The following is a 19190-nucleotide window of genomic DNA, read 5'->3' as shown; positions in this document are numbered from 1 at the left end:
CTTAGCACAAGTGTTGGCCTAATGGAACGATCCAGTCCTTTCCAGCTCTATAGTCCTCTTTCACAAACCAAAGTATGTACCGTATTTTTTGCACCACAACACTCACTTTTTTCCTCCTAGAAAGTAAGGGGAAATGTCTGTGCGTGTTATGGAGCGAATGCCTGCGGGTGGCGGGGGGGATCTGCTGCAGTCGTGAGCAGAGGATCCATGGTTCCCCTTCCTTCCCTCCTCCGTGGTTACAAAGCATGGATCCACATGGATCCTCAGGATTTTTGCATTGGGCTACTCCAAACTCACTGTCAGATCACATTCTGTGGCCACAGCATGAACCACAAAAATCATATATCCACTATTTTGTTTAGAATATTTTTTTTCTTGTTTTCCTCCTCTAAAAACTACATGCGTGTTATGGTCTGGTGCGTGTTATAGAACGAAAAATACGGTACATGAATTTATACAGTTAAAACTAGTCCAAGTAAGTAAACATAAATTTAGTTTTTCGATCTTTAGGTTTCATGAATAAACATGATGGCCGATACTACCCTAAGTTATATAAAAATGATTTAATAGCATTTTATACCAGTGAATATGTGCAATGTGCTTTATAGGTATTTTCTGCAATCCTTATGATCTGGGAGTATGGTGTGGTTTAGTGGTTAGAGCAGGCATAGGCAAACTTGGCCCTCCAGATGTTTTGGACTACAACTCCCATCATCCCTAACTAACAGGACCAGTGGTCAGGGATGATGGGAGTTGTAGTCCCAAAACACCTGGGGGGCCGAGTTTGCCTATGCCTCGGTTAGAGTTTTGCACTCTGGGAGTATAGGGTTCAAATCCCTTCTCAGCCATGAAACTCATTGGGTGACCTTTAGCCAATCACTGGTTTTCAGTCTAACCTATCTCACAGGGCTGTGATGGTGACTGTTATTATAATTTCTTACCTGCCCTTCAACCTAAGGTGGCAGGGTTGGTTACAACAATAAAAACACAATGTTAAAAAAAGTTTAGAACAACGTACATTTTAATGTCGTGAGCATTAAAAGGGGAGGGGGAGAACCATGCATATCACCTTGAGCTTACCTTGAAGAGGACTGCACTAGGCATTATGTCCTACTATGGAATAAATCACATCCAATATTTCAACTGAACTAGATATTCCATCTTACCCTTTCTATCTCCTGGAGGTACAGAAGGGCTATATCCCCAGCCTTCTCATAGCACATAATAATTTCTTGTTCACGATCTGCATGGAGGTTACTTGTTGAAGAGGAAATTGGCAACTTTTCTAGACAAAGACCTAAAAATAAAAGATATTTCAATGAAAATAAAATAATCAGGGGCTAAGGCAGCCTGTTTTCACTGGCCAAGCAGAGAAACCAATACAATAGTTAATTGTGCTGTAGTGTCCTTGTAAACTGCTGTACCTAACAGAAAAACAAGGGGTATATCTGATTTGAGAAAATCCATGGATAAAGCAAAGCACGTCTTCCCCCCGCCGCCACCTTTTTCCAGACTGTGGCAGACCTACTGTTTGGAAAACTAAATTAACTTCTGTGCATGTAGTTTATTGGATGATAGTCCAAAATGTATGACTGCATACGGAACAGTATCCATTATATATTTTGGAAGGTGGTTTCTCTGTTCACTCTGCATTTGGACACCTCTAAGGAAACCCTTACAAAATTTTGCATGACGGTTTCTGAGATCGAGGAGCAGGTTTTTGTCTATGTTCAGGCGGTGGTCTCTACCTTTCAAAACTGAACTGATTTTTTGCTTTCTTAGAATTCCCAAGCGATGCTAGGTACAAGGCTGCTAGTAGGTACGTTTGTTCTGCTAGAGGTACCGTATTTTTCGCACCATAGGACGCACTTTTTCCCCTCCAAAAATGAAGGGGAAATGTGTGTGCGTCCTATGGTGCGAATGCAGGCTTTCGCTGAAGCCTGGAGAGTGAGAGGGGTCGGTGCGCACCGACCCCTCACGCTCTCCAGGCTTCGCACACCTCTCCGCAAGCAGCGGGAGCCCAGCGCTGGGCTCCCGCTGCTTGCGGAGAGTTGCCAGCATGCCGAAGCCTGCGCGCGCGGAGCTCAGCGCGCCCAGGCTTCGCGGACCTCTTCGCAAGCAGCGGGAGCACTCCCACGGCTTGCAGAGAGCTGCCTGTTTGGGGGCTGGGGTCAGGGGAAGCTCGAGCTTCCCCCGCCCCAGCCCCGCGCCTGGGGGGGGAAATAATTTTCCCCTTTCCCCCCCCAAAAAAACTGGGTGACCCTATGGTCCGGTGCGCCCTATGGTGCGAAAAATACGGTAAACTATTCTATACTTACTGAAATCAGGGAGGAAGATACGACACTGGAGGAGGCAGTGCTGGGCTTAGGAAACAACAAACTGTAAAACTGAATTCCTTACTCCTTATTTATTGAATAAAAGAAGGCTTCAGTGCTTAATAGGCTAACATTTGTTTCTGGTAATAAAACAAGCGTTTTTAAATCTATCATAGAATATCATAAGAGGCAAGAAATTAGAAATGATGGGAAACTCCGTAACGCTTGTTCTCATTGTGTTTGGAGAGGAAAGTGAAGTGGAGTAAAAGGCCAATGGCCTCTTAAGGCCAAGAGACAGATGGACGGAGGTTTCTCCAAGTGTGCAGTCATCATGGTTTACAGGCAACAGTGGAAAGGCTGGAGGGGGGAGCACTGAATGTGTGACGTAGGTCTCTGGACAGCTCCTAGGAGCAACACAAGTGAAGAGAGCTGTCCTCATCCTATCTGACCAAGCTATCTCTGGGCATCAATCCATACCAGTGTTACCCAGATGCATTAGGGAAGTGCCAATATTTTGGTTCCCTGTGACCCCTTCTTAAGGAGCAAGTTTTCCCAGAAACCTCCCTTTTGCTAGCATGTCACTGCCAATACCTCATTTTGCTTGTTGCAAGTACAGTTGTACCTTGGAAGTCAAACAGAATCCGTTCTAGAAGTCCATTTGACTTCCAAAGCGTTCGCTTCCAAAGTGCGGCTTCTGATTGGCTGCAGGAAGCTCCTGCAGCCAATTGAAAGGCATGGAAGCCCCTTTGGATGTTCGACTTTCAAAAGAACATTCGAAAACCGGAACAGTCACTTCCAGGTTTGGATCATTCGGGAGCCAAAACGTTCCAGAACTAGGCTGTTCAAAAACCAAGGTCCGAATGTGTAAGGGAGAGTAGGTTTTCAAAACAACTTTGCAACATTAACTTGTCTGCAAAAATCTACTCATTTCACTCAAGCCAAACAATCCTTTCGTAGGGTGACTTTTACCTTAATCTTTTTCCTAGATCAGAGACATTTTTAAAAGCATTAAAATTAATTTTAACATCTACCCACCCCTTCAAACTCGAATACTGTTATATAGGAAGCCTATCAGGTATCCTACACTCCTACCACGCTAGGCAGCAAAATCTCTTCACAGCTATATGACCAGCAGTTGGACTGAACTGTGCAGGGCATGCAAACGCTCAGATTAATTTTAGACATTATTTAGAATCAGTTGTCAATGCTGCCACTGAGTCTGCTCTCTCTGAAGAAAAACAAACCACATAGATGGCAAATGTTTGCTCTTCCAGACAAAAGAAGCAATTCCAAATGCATCAAGGCATGAAAAATTCTATACCCCAATGCACAGAATCTGCTGTGTTCTCAAAACAATGACCCAGCTTTCTGTTATGCACGCACACTGCAGAACACATCTTGATGCTGGGGCAACACTGCCACCTATAGAAACTACATCAGTATTGCACAGGGGGAAACGACCCAAACCTATCCTTGCCCATTTTTAACTTCTAGATGCTATTCATAATGATAAAGTACGTCAGCACGAATATAAAAGGAAGATACTTTTGTAGAAGGGAACATCAAGACATATTCCAAAAAGGAGTTATCTGAAACCAACATCCCTGACAGGATGGCTGCAGGAAGCCTTGAAAATGTACAATTCTCAACTCAGATTCAATGTTTTTGCTGGGAATCTGGGGTATATTCCAAAATCACAGATGAAGGTTTGATTAGACAACCTATTCCTGCAAACTTCCCACCCTTGTCTATTCCTAGACTATAAATAATGGCCCCAAGCACACAAAGACAAGCCATACATATCATACCAGGCCTTACAATAAATACCAATAATTTACAATGATGCAAATGTCATTAGAGCCATTTTTTTTTCATAACCTGCTTGCAAAAGGTACCTACAACTGATTTTCTGGGATTCTACATCCCACCCCCACTTAATGGGACCCCTCATCCTTGGAAGAGACTGGGGCAGGAAAGTCAGCTCCCACCAGCCCCTTCAGTGCACTTTTTCCTGGATCCAACCCATATTAATCAATGTCTTCAAAGAACAACAGAGTAATAATAATATTTCATTATTTATACCCCACCCATCTGGCTGGGTTACCCCAGCCACCCTGGGCGGCTTCCAACACATATAAAAACATAATAAAACATCAAACATTAAAAACTTCCTGATACAGGGCTGCCTGAATTTGAGTTCCTTTGCTGAAAGAAAAGCATGTCTCTAATTCAATGAGTTTCCAGCTTGTAGTTTTAGTGAACTTAAACTAAATTAAGCATAACGTTCCTCAAAAGTGTTCCTGATAACATGATCAAAATAACTGCTTGTAAATGCCCATCTACTTGCATGAATAGTGTAAAGTCAGAGCCACAGAGTCATACTAGATCGCGCCTCCTCTTCTGTGAGATGGAAAAACCAAAAGTTGCAATGTACCAGTTTGGGGGAAGAGAAGGTGGCTCCAAGATGATGATCACACAAGTCACAGCTTGCTTGCTTGCTTGCTTGCTTGCTTGCTTGCTTGCTTGCTTGCTTGCTTGCTTGCTTGCTTGCTTGTTGGAACCATGGTGCCTTTTGAATTAACAGGTTAACACTGAGAGTGGGACATACTTTGACCAAGATGTGTATGTATTAATCTGAATTACTAGTTTTCTTATATTTGCTTCTTGCAAAGAATCATGCTTCTTCCTACGCAGCCAAAATGTTAACAGAAACAAGCATGACCAAGTTTCAATTTGGTCAAATGTGCAATGCATTTTATTTGGAGGGGATGCGGGAGAAAAATCATGGAAGAACTGAAAGTCGTCTTACCTTTGGTAGAATATGCTTCAGCTATCATCCTCAGCCGATAAGGAGGTACAGCTACTAGCTGCAAGCCATCGAGACCCACTCTCGCATATATGTTAAGAGCTTCTTTGTAATCACCTTCTATATAGTTTGATTTGGCCATAACCAAGTTGGCTTCTTGTAAGAACTCTGGCTGGAGGAAAGAAATTGCATATATTTACTCCAAGAAAACACAGCATTATCTGCATTCTTATCTTGTCCAAACACTCTACCTAGCATTGTGTATAGTTTTATATTCTAAAGATGAGGAATCGTTGCAACTGAAAACACAGGAAATAACTACACTCATGAAATTTATTTTTAACACAGTCGCAAAAACATCCTACATAACATTTCACCTTGCAGCAAAAATGCAGCTGTGAAAATTGCATAACCGAAATAAAGATACCAAACAAGAGGAAGAAAAATGAACTAATTAGCTTTTTCCCTAAATGAACGGTTGCTACCATTAATTTTATTATTTCAAAATACCAGCTAAATAGCACTTTTATGCCTGTTCCCAGCTCCTTTCTGCACAGCACAGCCCTTTATCTGCATAGCCCCATCCTGGGTTTTATTCCTTTGTCCATTAGTGTGCCACAACACTGGGGGGGGGGGGGAAATGCTGGGAATTTGCTGTTAGATTGCTGTTAGATTTGCTGTTAGATTGCTGTTAGATTGCTGGATGAAACTGTAAGGATGAAACTGTAATAAAATTTAACAAACGACCATTAAAGGTAAAGGGACCCCTGACCATTAGGTCCAGTTGCAGACGTCTCCAGGGTTGTACCGCTCATCTCGCTTTATTGACCGAGGGAGCCGGCGTTTATCCGCAGACAGCTTCCAGATCATTGGCCAGCATGACTAAGCCACTTCTGGCCAACCAGAGCAGTGCACGGAAACACTGTTTACCTTCCCGCTGGAGCGGTACCTATTTTCTACTTGCACTTTGACGTGCTTTCGAACTGCTAGGTAGGCAGGAACAGGGACTGGGCAACGGGAGCGGGGATTCGAACCGCCGACCTTCCGATCAGCAAGCCAAAGAGGCTCAGTGATTTAGACCACAGTGCTACCCGCGTCCATTATTGGACACCAAATACCTACTGTAAATAATTCTAAAGCGAAATGAAGCCTGATGGGCAGAGCCATCATCATGATTGCTCCCCCTCCGTCCTCAGACAGCCCAAAAAGGAGCTCCTGGCAATGAACTGAGCCAGCCAACAGGTGGAGCTCAATTCTTGTAGCAAATACAACCAGACATGAGTGAGAGCACAGAACTGAACCTATCAGATGACATAGGCAGCAAGAAAGCCTACTTTGCTGCATCGTCAGTGAACCACCCAGCAGAGCCTTCTTGAGTGGTGAATGGGCTACTGAAGTCCAGGCAGAAACAGCTAGTCACCCAATAGCCTTTGGTGATAGATTTGTAAAGCACTTTGAGGTGTCAGGTTCATATGCAATTGGAACTCAACGCCACAATTGCTGCCAGTCCAGCGGAAGGTAGTCAATCACTTTTTTGTCATATTTTGTGGAATCGGTTTGCTATAGTAACCCAACGATGTGGACAGGGTGCTTGCAGGGGTCAGGCAAGCCATGCACTCCCTTGATCCTTGCACAACATGGCGGGTGAGATTCAGTAGAAAGGGATAGACCATGTGGATCCAGGAAGTGGTTAATGCCTCATAACGTTGTGCGGCGGGTTAACAGAAAGTTGGTGGTTTAAGACATTTTAAGGACTGTGTACACTATTTGGAGCTCCCAGCTGGGAAGAAGGGCAGTGTGGAAATAAGAATATAGAAAATGTGTCCACCTCGCAAAATCCAAACACAGCAATGGAAAAATATTTCTCAAACCTGATTCCAAAAGCCTGATGCAGACTTTATTTGTTAACTCAAAAATTCCCAGATACTGTTTTAGAAGTGGCAAGTACCTTTAGGTTTCCTCGGTCAAGCGCTGCAGTGAGGTGCTTCCTGACTTCAATTAACTTTGGCCGGGGACCACAGGGGCTCGCGCCCTGCTTAAGAGGGTTCTCCTTCAGAAAAAGTTCCAGCTTGGATTCGCCAAGGAGGAGCTCTGCCATGTCATCTATGGAGAGAGACGAGATCATTAAGCAGATCAATGGTCTGCACATGCTGCTAACACCAGACGCCGATCATAAGAGGACACAGAAAGCCTACAGCCATGTTTGTGAAACACACAGCGGCAGAAATTGTTTTCAAGAGAGTAAATAATAATAATGCTTTCATTCCCATAGCTTCTCTTGCAGCATGAAACACTTCTCTGAACAGAGTTCTTGACTCATAGTCCAAAAGGAATGTTGCATGTTACATATGTACAGTGGTAGCCCACTAGCCCTTATAGAACAGGAAAAGATTATTTATTAATTCGTTAATTAAATGTGGATACTGCCCTACACCCGCAGGTCTCAAGGTGGTTCACAGGATAAAATTATGATATAAAAACACAGAATACATAATCAAAATGAAAACAACAACCCAATAACCCCTACACACACACATTTTAAAAGGGCATTGAATGTCAGTCAACCAAAGGCCTGGTTAAAGAGGAACGTTTTTGCTGGGCACAAAACTAGATGGAACTAGATGAAGAGTTCAAGGGGAGAGGTGACAATTAGCGTGCTGTTTCCCAACTCCAAATTGCCTCTTCCCAAGGGTCTACACAAACATTCAGAGAATTGCATGGCTTTTTCCCTGCAGTGAAAAACGTGGCTGGGGGGGGCACTGCAACAGGGACACAGCAAGAGGGGAAATGCCACTCTCCCTTCTCCGCTCTTGTGTCTCTCTCCTAGGAGTGGCTTTTCCTGTTCCTTAAAAAGGATGTCAGGATATCAGTAGTTCTATATTTAATGCGCCATTTGAACTGAAGAAACCTTGTAAAATGCATTTTCATGGGCGAGGAGGGTCATGCACCTACTTCAGTTCTCTTCTTCCCTTCTAATTTCATATATCTTCTACACTTTTCTACCCGCCCATCAACTGCCAAGTTATAACCGTGTACTTGTGCAACAGAGGACCGCACAACACTGTGACCAACAGCTTGCACAGCCCATATTGATTTAATGTACGGTATTTAGGCTCCTTTTAAAAATTCCACAGACAGGCACTGATATCTGAATTTGCTTGCCCTCCTCCTCATGCTTTTCCGCACAGTATTGCATCTATTATCTATTATCTATTAGATAATGAGCCTTTGGGCAGGTATTGTCTTATCCTTTAAAATCTCTGCATTGCATTTAAGCAAATTTTGGATGCTTTATACAGTGACACATAATTGCTGTACAACAACTTTCAGAATTAAGCATGCATAACAGAATTAGTTATGTACGCAAAATAGAACAGGGCATGCATAACTATGTGTGTGTCAAATCTGCTTGCTATACCAGTAGCGTTGTTCCAAGTATATTGAATCTAGGGGTTTTAAGATTCTAGACAGAAAAAAAACTCAGAAATGAATTTTATTTGAGTTATCTTCGACCAGCATACAAACAATCTTGGTTAACTGTCTGTAACCACACACAGGTGACAGACACTTTGAGAACTTCAACTGTCTACTGCATGAACATTCATTTAATGAAAACTGTAATCCCAGAAAGATTTATGCCCATGTCTACTTGCCAGGAATCTGAGAGAGGCACATTCAGCAAACTCCTATCTGATTTGTGGGTAAACAAAACCGTAAATCCATCTTGTTAACAGTGTGCATCATACCCCTAAGACATTCTGCTATGCAATAATTACCAAAGTAACGGGAACTGCTGTTCATATATTACTGAAGGAAGGAGTGTTCTACAGCTTTTGTAAACATAGTTGACATCTCACTCTGGCCCATAAGCCATAGTTATAATTTCTAATAACTGCTTTGCCCAAGCAGAAATTATTAGCATGAAGAACGTGATGTTCGGCTCTAAGAATGAGTTGGGGAGCTATTGGCATAAGCGTGGAAATCAATCATTCCAATAGTTAGGGCCCCAAGAGCCATAGCTAAGTGTAAATTTAATCTAACAGCTGCTTCTCCTTTGCAAAGGGCCTTCAGGAGGCAGAAGATTTGCAGTGGTTGGAGGCAGGAGGCTTGATCCTGCTAGCCCATTTGTCCAATTGTCGAATTCACTTCTCTACAAATGCCCTGACCTATATTTACGCTGCAAACTGGTGCCTTATCCATAGGAGAAAAACAATTGGGAGGGCAGTTTCAGGCAAGAGGATTGATTCCCCCACTAGTAGTGGGCCACAACAAAAGTCACGCTATCATTACATGCAGCTACAGTTGTAAATGTTTACTTTGGACCCTAGACAGTTTGAAAAGCCATTTCCACTTTGAGACAAAAGGAACTGATTTGCCTTACTAACTCTTAGCATTTCTAGGTTGTTGTTTATTAAGTCTACATTCCAGGCTGTGCACAGCCAATAGCTTTATAGAAATTTAGAGGAAGATTGTAGAGCCGTCTTTCCTATACATATTTCTGTGGCCTCTGGTCAATCCTGTTTTACACTCCAAACTACACCCTAGTATAGCTGAGCTAAGCCCCATGACAACAAAGCAGGGCTGTTGCAAGAAATATGATTGTGGCCTATTAAATAATAATTTTAATGACCAATTTGCTCCCCTACAAAAGAATAAAATATAAATCCCTGTATCATTTTGTAACTGTTTGAGGCCGAGCTGAACTACAGTCGTACCTCAGAAGTCGAACGGAATCCATTTCAGAAGTCTGTTCGACTTCCAAAACTTTCAGAAACCAAGGTGCGGCTTCCGATTGGCTGCAGGAAGCGCCTGCAGCCAATCGGAAGCCACGGAACCCATGTCGGATGTTCAGGTTCCAAATAACATTCACAAACCGCAACACTCACTTCTGGGTTTGCGTTATTCAGGAGCCAAAATGTTTGACTTGCAAGGCATTCGAATTTTGAGGTACAACTGTATTTGCATCCGCCATGAAAATTTCCCCTCCTTCCAGCACTAATAAGCAAAGGTGCAAAAATTATCACAATGTGCGTTCCACCTCAAGCCCCATTCAAAGAGAGGGTAACACTTCTAGCTTTGACTCTGAGTTGACTTTGTGATGTCATTTGAATGAATCTGACTGGCTAGCAGCATAATGTCATTGCACTTGCAATGTAATCCTCAACTGGCTGGGATAATTTAAGCAGAAGAAATCAGAGCCCAAGGAACAGTAAAGAGATGGAACACTGAGACTATGAACAGGATGGAAATAAAGTAACATCGGGAGGTTTTCAGTACAGTACTTGACATTATTCATACTAGATCAGTGGTTCCCAATTGGTAGTCTGTGGACCCCAGGGAGTCCGAAAAACAGAATCTGCATTACTGAGCTATTTGGGAACCACCATACTAGATGATAAACTCTAAGTACCTAAAAGTAACCAATAGAGAGAGAGAATTATTAACCTGGAACAGCCAATGAAACTTGTTTCATGCGATCATGGTATAAAGGCCATTCTTAGACACCACCTTACCATATACTGGAAGCTCAAAACACCAAAAAGAATCTTCAAAGCAGTGATTGCCAAAGAGTGAAGTCAAGAATTAAGGAGTCGGGGAAACCAGTGGCTAGTTGTTATAGGGCATGAAGTTAAAGACTGACAAAATGTCTATTGAGGTTTCATACTTCACTTAACTTAAAAAAAAAAAGTAGTTCTTAACCCGCTGCTGATTTTGAATAGCTTGGAAGTGGCCAATTTCCTTGTATACTGAATTAGATAACCAGAAAAATCCGCAATCAAATATTTATAGAACAGCATAAGGAGTCGATTGTTTAGTTGCACAAGAAAGCCAGCAAGGACAGAAGGCTACCAATACTGATTGCATCACTTGCGAAGGTTAACAAATTGCCACGTCTCAAGCTTTAGAATTGCTCAAAAAATGCATGTGGCATTAACAGGGGGAAATATGTCTATACCAGCAGTGGCATTTTCTCCCTACATACTACATGACTACTTTTTATGGAAACCACATTGCTGTCCCCTGCCTTCCTAGTCAAGTGAGGTTTCCTGACACTGCATTTTCTGAAGAGCAGCAAAAACACTTTAAGATATCCACTCTGAGAAGACAACAGCAATGAGGAAAACAAGTCCTGTAACAGTATTAAGTAGAGAAAAACAGGATTATCTTCAACACCAAAGAATGGCTATACTAGAGAAATTGCAGTTCACTCTAAGGGAGAGGCATGGATGGAAACTGAAGTAAGCAATTTGCACCAATGTTCCAGTGCATAGGTGTTACTGAATAACTGCCTGCAATTCTGATTACTTTAATATAATTGAACCAGAGAGAGGCAGGGTCAAGAAAACAGAACAAATCCATGTCTTTATCATGCACAAAAAAACACAACCACTTTAGGGCAGTCTACTTATGAGATTAGTTGCTAAGAGATCTGCATAACTGCTTCATAATGCTATTTAGAAAAAGAAACAGGAATATCACAGAAGGTTATGGCAACAGCTAAGCAGCAAAGGAAGGAAATTCTTACCAGTTTTGGTTCCTGGTATATAAGAACTACACATTAAGGTGAATGCTGCTGCTCATATCCCTAAAATACTGAAAAAGATCTTGATTTGTATAATTATCAAGAAACAATAGATTTCAATAGCCTTAACAATAGATTTTAGGGCTGCAGCAATGCCGAATAATGTCCTGTGGTATGGGGCAGTGGGGGGGGGAGAGAGACATGTAGACAGACAGACAGACAGACAGACGGACGGACGGACGGACAGACAGACAGACAGACAGACAGACAGACAGACAGACAGACAGACAAGGGAGAAGACTTATGTCTGAACTGCTAGTACAGGGGTTTGCCAATTTTGCACCTGCAGATTCGCATTGCCCATAGCGTTCCCTGCCCCTGCTGAAATTAGGATTTAAATAAGCATTTTATTGTAGCCAATAGAACAGTTTGCGGTGTGTATGGTGCCTAACATACTGTATTTTTCGCTCTATAAGACACACCAGACGACAAGACGCACCTAGTTTTTGGAGGAGGAAAACAAGAAAAAAAATATTCTGAATCTCAGAAGCCAGAACAACAAGAGGGATCGCTGAGCAGTGAAAGCAGTAATCCCTCTTGCTGTTCTGGCTTCTGGGATAGGTGCGCAGCCTGCATTCACTCCATAAGACGCATACACATTTCCCCTTACTTTTTAGGAGGGAAAAAGTGAGTCTTATAGAGCAAAAAATATGGTACTTTCTAGGGAGTATGATTTTATTAAATTTCTATGCCACCCCTATTGGGGGAGAATGGTTTATCTTGTCTGCCCACCTGTTTATTCTCTGCACATTTGGATGCCTCTTGAATATAATGTTGCTAAACATGGCATGAGGGTTCCGAGGTGGGGCTGACGCACTTCATCCACGCTTGGATGCCGGGCCACATTTGAATCAAGATGACAGGCCAAAATGTTACTTTGCCATGATTTCTCCCACTTTTTGGTCATAGGTTTGGCCACCTCTCAGTATATTGTTGCCAAACCTGGCACAACAGCTCCCCATGAACCCTCAAAATCTCTTTCATAGGATCCCTCCATAGAATCCCAGATTTTGGGCTATGCAGCAGCAGCAGCAGCAAGAGGAGGAGGTAAAACCCTGTTTGATCTCACCCTAAGGCAGCGTTTGAAATTCGCCAGGCACATTTTGCACCTGGTTACCAGCCAGGTGCATGCCTGAGGATCCTTGGGTCTTGCTTGTTTTCACACACTAATAAGGCATCCTTTAGAATTCTATCCGTGATCAGAATGAATGTCAGGAACCAAAAAGTCAAAACAAAAAATACGACATCCGAGCTGTCTGGCCTCAAATGGCAACTAGACATTCTGTTTTGGCGACTGTAACCCTGGTTTAAGGAGCCATTTGGCACCTAGCTTATATATCCGAGTTTCTAACACTGCCCTAAGACTACATCCTATACCCACTTATCTGTAAGTACCGGTAAGTCTCTTTGAATTCAATAGTACTTACTTCTGAGTAGACATGGTTAAGATTACACTGGCAGAGTAATATCCAACATTAACCATACTCAGAAATCAGAAATCAATGAACTTACATAACTTAAGTTGGTTATCACCCCCAGGCTGTAATTCTGTGTGTGTGCAAAGGAGTTAGCAATATTGTATGTGAATGAAAAACTTTGTGGGCTTCCTTTCTCAGATAAAATACAGATGGTGACCATTCTGTGCACCTTCAACTGATGTGCGACCACCAATGCTGAGGTCCTTCTGGACTCAAAACAGGGAGGAATGGGGTGGAACGGGGCAGGGCAGAATGTGGTGGGATTGTGGTTACACACACATAGGGGCCAGGAACGGAAGACCCCGCACAAAATGGTTGCTGCCTGTATGTCAAAAGGTTAAGCATTGTATATGTCATGTCCCCAAAGTTTCTCCTTTCCATTTTCAACTAACCACAGCTTCACATGAAAAACTGTGGTTAGTTTCATAGCCAAAACCAGCCGTTTATTTCTTCTATCTCAGCCAATCCCAGTTTGTCACCAACTATGCAGTCCAAGAGGAAGTTGTAGCCAATCACAGGTCCTTAACAAACATGTGGCATGCTTTTTTAAAACAATGGTTTGTTGCAACTGTGCTTTCCATTTTTTTGTGGGGGGGGGGAGTGAAGCAGCCCTCCTACTCTAGTACTTGTTTCATTTCTTCCAGCAACCCAACAAAACCATTTCTCTGACAGCTTCTCAGTCATAAGAGTTCAGCACCTTCCAGATTTAAACTTCACCCTATGGTCCAAAACTCTTTGGTGTAAATAAATATATAATATTTCTTAGCATAACATCTACAAGCAAATTCTGCTGGTATGGCATGTACTCTCAAATAAATACATTTAGGACTTTATGTCAATCACATTGCTTTTTAATCCGTGATAGCCCCTGGCAGCAACAACATACCCCATTCTTTAATCGTAGTACACTCTCATCACCATATCCCGGTACCATGCTTTCCCTTACTCCAAAACATAAATAGAGAAGCTTACTTAAAAGAATGCCTGGAGGGATATCGTAACTAAACAGGGAGCAGTATTGGAATACCACAGAGTGCTTTGCTACAAGAGAAGTGTGGTATCTCAAATATCCCCTAAAAGCCTTTAAAGCCATTGGTATGAGAATCGCTGTTGATGGAAAAGCTCTCAATACTCCTCTGCAGATAGTACTGCTAATAACCACAAGCTTGGAATGCTTCACTAAACCAAAGCACAGTGGAACTCAAAATATCAAATGCACACAATCAATGAAGATAGGTTTAATGACATATTCGTATCCTCTAATCTTGTCAGCACACTTTGTGTTTTTGGCTTTTTAAACAGTTAACAGACTTGTTTACAAGAAATAAAAGAGCTAGTTGGGGAGGGAGTAACATGTAGATATGAAGATGTAAAAAAAATATGATCAAAACCTCATTCAAGCCTTACTCTTCTTTGAGCAGGAAACTGCCTCCTTCTACATAGAGATTCATAAGTTATATCCTATAATCTTCAGTAGTAACTACTGTACTTCTTGGTTGGTGGCAAGTGTGTAGGACCTCGTGAGTGCACATGTGAAAAGACCAACATAGCTTTAGTAAAGCTTGTTAGGTTGCTTCCAAATGACCAGTTTACTGGACATTAATCCAGATTTATTTGCACATATTTGAAGGAAGGTTAGATAACAATGACCATTTAGTTGTTCATTCATTCCAATTTGTTAAGGTTATATTAAGTTATCCCATTCATTCCAGTGTTGTCACCACTTTCCTTATCACAAAAAGTCTGATTTGGGGGGAGCAATGCAATTTGAATTAGCCGGAACATGACTGAAGGCCAACCAAAAATAGTGACAATCTGGAATTTTAAATAATCATGTTAACAGAGGTTTGTGGTTCAACTGAAGTGATAGCTGCAAATGTTTCTTTCTGCACTAACATTATTTTTATAGCTTGCAGATGCCCACCACAAATTACTCATTTCAGTAAAACTTATCCCAAGTATGTACATATAACAATTAGAGCCTGTCTGACCCAAACATGTTTATTCAAAAGGAAGTTCTACTTTTACTTCCAAGTTAACTGCATAAGCTTGCAACCTAAGTCTGCTAAACAAAACACGTGGACTGGGAAGTAAATCCGACTGGAAAAAGTGGGACTTACTTCTTCATATACATGCTTAAGGTTCTTCTTTAAAAGTTGTTCCTTCTTATTTTATTTATTCTTTATTAAGAATTTTATATAGCTTCTCTTTCAAGAATCCCACAGCTCCCTGTAATGCATTTTGAAAGACACTGTACTAAAGACTGAAAGTACGACACCACAAATGTTCACAGTAGCTAACGACCACCTTGCAATTTATAACAGCAAATGCTACATTAACATAGAGGATTTTTTTTTAATTAAAAAAATGTTATTTTCAGGACAGTTGCATATAACAACACACTCTTAACCATAGGGCTGACAAGCTGTGCAACTGACCAGTCTAATATTGTCAAATGCCACTGTGTAGATGGCAGCTTACGTGTAAAAATGTATTTATGGTGGAATTAATCGTTATGGCAGCAATCATGGGCAAGCCTAGAAGCATCACACAACTTCTCATATTAGCTCCCTGATATAAATACAGGTACATAGTCGCCTTTGACCGGACTTAACCGTCCAGGGGTCCTTTATCTTTTACCTTTTTACACAAATCCTTATGTGCATCCTACTTGTGCACAACTACATTTATGCAGGTCGCTGCAAAATGAATGAATGAATGAACAGGCCTTTCCTTACTTGGAGAAGAAGAAGAGTTTGGATTTGATATCCCGCTTTATCACTAACCAAAGGAGTCTCAAAGCGGCTTACATTCTCCTTTCCCTTCCTCCCCCACAACTAACACTCTGTGAGATGAGTGAGGCTGAGAGACTTCAGAGAAGTGTGACTGGCCCAAGGTCACCCAGCAGCTGCATGTGGAAGAGCGGAAACGCGAACCCGGTTCACCAGATTACGAGTCCACCGCTCTTAACCACTACACCACACTGGCTCTACTGGAGTAGCTCCCACACTGGAGCTACTGCCCTGAAGTTACTCAGGAGAGGGAAGGTGGCCTTTGATCAACCAGCAGTGTGGGGCAGGAGGCGCCTTCTCCCCATCTCCACTGTGCATCCACATCCCGATCCTGGCACTAGTTTTATGGATGCCCTTCTTGGCATTCTCCCTTCACGGCCAGCCAACGTTACATGCAGCCAGACAGGCAGGCTCGGGACAGGTTGAACAGTGGCCCCAAGTGATTTACAGGACGAGTCTCTCTCTCTCCCCACACCAGTGGCGTAGCATGGGTTGTCAGCACCCGGGGCAAGGCAAGTAATTTGCGCCCCCTAACCCGTGGATTTGCGCCCCCTAACCCGTGGATTTGCACCCCCTAACCCGTGGATTTGCGCCCCTTAACCCTAACCCCCAGATGTTGAGCCCGGTGTGGCCGGCCCCCCCTGCACCCCCCACGCTACGCCACTGCCCCACACACCCTCCTTATTATACTGGGGAGCTCCACACTTTAAGCGATTTCACTTACGCATGTGGGGGCCTGGAACGTAAACCCCGGGTTAAGTGGGAGGACGCCTGCATAGGCATATTCAAACAGGAACACAGCTATAGGTGGCAATGGCCACAGCATAGTGAACAAAGGATGAGGCTGGAACCAGGGGGCCGTAGGCTTAAATTCTCACTCAGCCATGAAACACATCAGACAGTGGTTAGACCAGTCACCTGCCCAGCCTTAGTCTAAGGTACCTTACAGGGTTGTTGTCAGAATAAAAGGACTCCATAAGGAAACATGAGCTCCTTGGAGGAGGGGTGGGATAAACATGAATTAATCATTACTGTTTTACAACAACATCTCTCTCTCTCTTTTGTAAGAAGCTTATGTATGAAACCTGTTGATAGTTACCATCTTTGTTGATCCCATACAAATGTTTTTTAAAATGCATGACCAATATTGGACCAAATCTTTTTAGATTGATCAAATTCCCAATTCCAGTACTCTGCTTACAGAAAGAAAGACCATTTTACACCATAGCTCAATGCATCAGAATCCCATCAAGGGGTGTTCAGTATTGTATTCTGTTTCCACTGGGACACGGGTGGTGTTGTGGTCTTAATCACTGAGCCTCTTGGGCTTGCCGATCGGAAGGTCAGTGGTTCGAATCTGCACAACAGTGGTGAGCTCCTGTTGCTTTGTCCCAGCTTCTGCCAACCTAGCAGTTCAAAAGCACACCAGTGCAAGTGGATAAACAGATATCGCTGTGGTGGGAACGTAAACAGCGTTTCCGTGTACTCTAGCACTCATCACGGTCCTCTGTATGCCAGAAGTGGTTTAGTCATGCTGGCCACATGACCCTGAAAGCTGTCTGTGGACAAACGCCGGCTCCCTCGGCCTGAAACGAGATGAGCGCTCCATCCCACAGTCGCCTTTGACTGAACCTAACCATCCAGGGGTCCTTTACCTTAACTTTATGGTTCCACTTTTTATTAGTTAAAGCAAACATTACCCAACACATGAAAGAGGAACAGGTTTACCATTGTTTCCTCATGTTAAAACAACTCATAACTTTCTTTTCATAGGCCCTGGCAGTACAACCTGATAGGAACTTGTAGTTGTTGTTTTTAGGTATTGCTTTCCCCCCTACTCTTCAATGCATGTATTCCTATTCTAGGGCTCATAAATGCCTGTGTCTATATAACTTTATTGCTCCTCAGTATGAACATTGTCAGATTGTCAATATTAGCTATACTATATCAATATTGGTGATACTATGAGATCAATTTCTCAAACAGGGAAACCATTTAGAGGGCCAGTCAAAATGAGCAGATCAGATCCAGCCACAATTTCTCTGTGTGAGGAGTACTGAAATTATGGAAATTGAAGCTAAGGCATGAGCAAACCTTGGCTTCTATGGAGCTGAACAAATAATGAGCCCAGGTTAACACATGACGCTAAAACAAACCATAGTTTAGCTCCTGGTATTGCAGCAGTACCAAAACCAGGGGAGGAGTGAAGTGGCTGTGTTTTCCTCCCAGCACACTTGCTCATTGATGCTACTGTTACTTGCCAAGCAAGCCACAGATTCTCAGGCCTCCCTGGAAGTCCTTTTTGCTAATGCCAAATTATGGAGGCACTAATTCTGGTTAAGTGGCAGGAAACTCTACTGGTGTTCAGATAAGATGCAAGCTTAAAAAGCTTTAGCCAGAAGTCCTTAGACCTCTATTAGATAAAATCACACAGGTGCACGCTGTTTCAGCACCATCTTCAAAGACCTGAAGGCATAAATACTTATACGCAACTCCTTGCTTGTATGAAACAAATAAAACGGAAGCATTAGAGCATCTGACCAATAAAACAAACAAACCAGAACCATCAGTTCACATCCTAACGCTGCTCTTCGAGGCTTAAATTTGAGGCTGGCCTAACACCACAGCATTAACCGCAGGAAATTCCCTGCTAGTTTTCAACCCAAGATACTTCAGACTTTATGCCAGGGGACGATATTAAAGGAGAGAGAGAGATACCGTATAGCATGCACAGACTACCGACATCACTCTGCAGCATCAACATGCAAAAACACAAGGCACCTCAGGTGGCAGGGTACCACCCACAGCCGCGGGGAAGGGGTCATAGAAGTGCCACCCCCCACCCCACTCAATTGAGCACCCAGAGCTTCCTCTGTGGGGAAGGGCAGGACGCCGACGCCGTCCCCTCCGACCTGGGAGCCTCTGCCCTCAGGGGCGCTCATGTGGCCCGGCGGCGGAGGGCCGCATTCTGCACATGCCCAGAGGCGCCGCTCTTGTTGTTGTGCAACCGATAAGGCGGGCTACCCGCTGCCACGCGAGGGCACCCATCCCCTGACGCACCGCGGCTGCCCACTTGGGGGGAAGCTCTGCCTCCACCGCCCCTGCGCCTTCCACCCTCGCCGGAGGAGGAGCAGGTGGGTCGGGGGGGTCCGGCCCCGCGGCTTCCCTTCCCCCCTCCCCCCCCCGCAGGGCCGCACCGTTCGCGATGAGCTTGGC

The 19190-nt window shown here is 43.3% G+C and overlaps 1 protein-coding gene across 5 annotated transcripts in view; it reads right to left on the bottom strand.

Annotated features, from left to right (window-relative positions):
* The window catches only part of TTC7B (tetratricopeptide repeat domain 7B), a 110536-nt gene extending 91352 nt beyond the window's left edge, over positions 1 to 19184 (bottom strand). For 3 of the 5 annotated variants that reach the window (XM_083732861.1, XM_083732862.1, XM_083732865.1), the window contains exons 1-4: positions 19172 to 19184; positions 7070 to 7224; positions 5125 to 5293; positions 1167 to 1297 (exon numbers count right to left, since the gene is read on the bottom strand). In XM_083732861.1, coding sequence (XP_083588987.1) covers positions 1167 to 1297; positions 5125 to 5293; positions 7070 to 7219 — 450 coding nt within the window. In that variant the 5' untranslated portion in view covers positions 7220 to 7224; positions 19172 to 19184. Of the gene's footprint in view, positions 1 to 1166; positions 1298 to 5124; positions 5294 to 7069; positions 7225 to 18692; positions 18904 to 19171 lie in introns of those variants that run through there. The other 2 variants (XM_083732864.1, XM_083732863.1) reach the window with 2 other exon arrangements.
* Between the last annotated feature and the right edge of the window lie 6 nt (positions 19185 to 19190).

The sequence above is a fragment of the Podarcis gaigeae genome (assembly GCF_964106915.1).
Source record: "Podarcis gaigeae genome assembly, chromosome: 1".
Taxonomy (NCBI): domain Eukaryota; kingdom Metazoa; phylum Chordata; class Lepidosauria; order Squamata; family Lacertidae; genus Podarcis; species Podarcis gaigeae.
The sequence above is the reverse complement of the archived record's forward strand: the minus strand, read 5'-3'. Positions and strand labels throughout refer to the sequence as shown.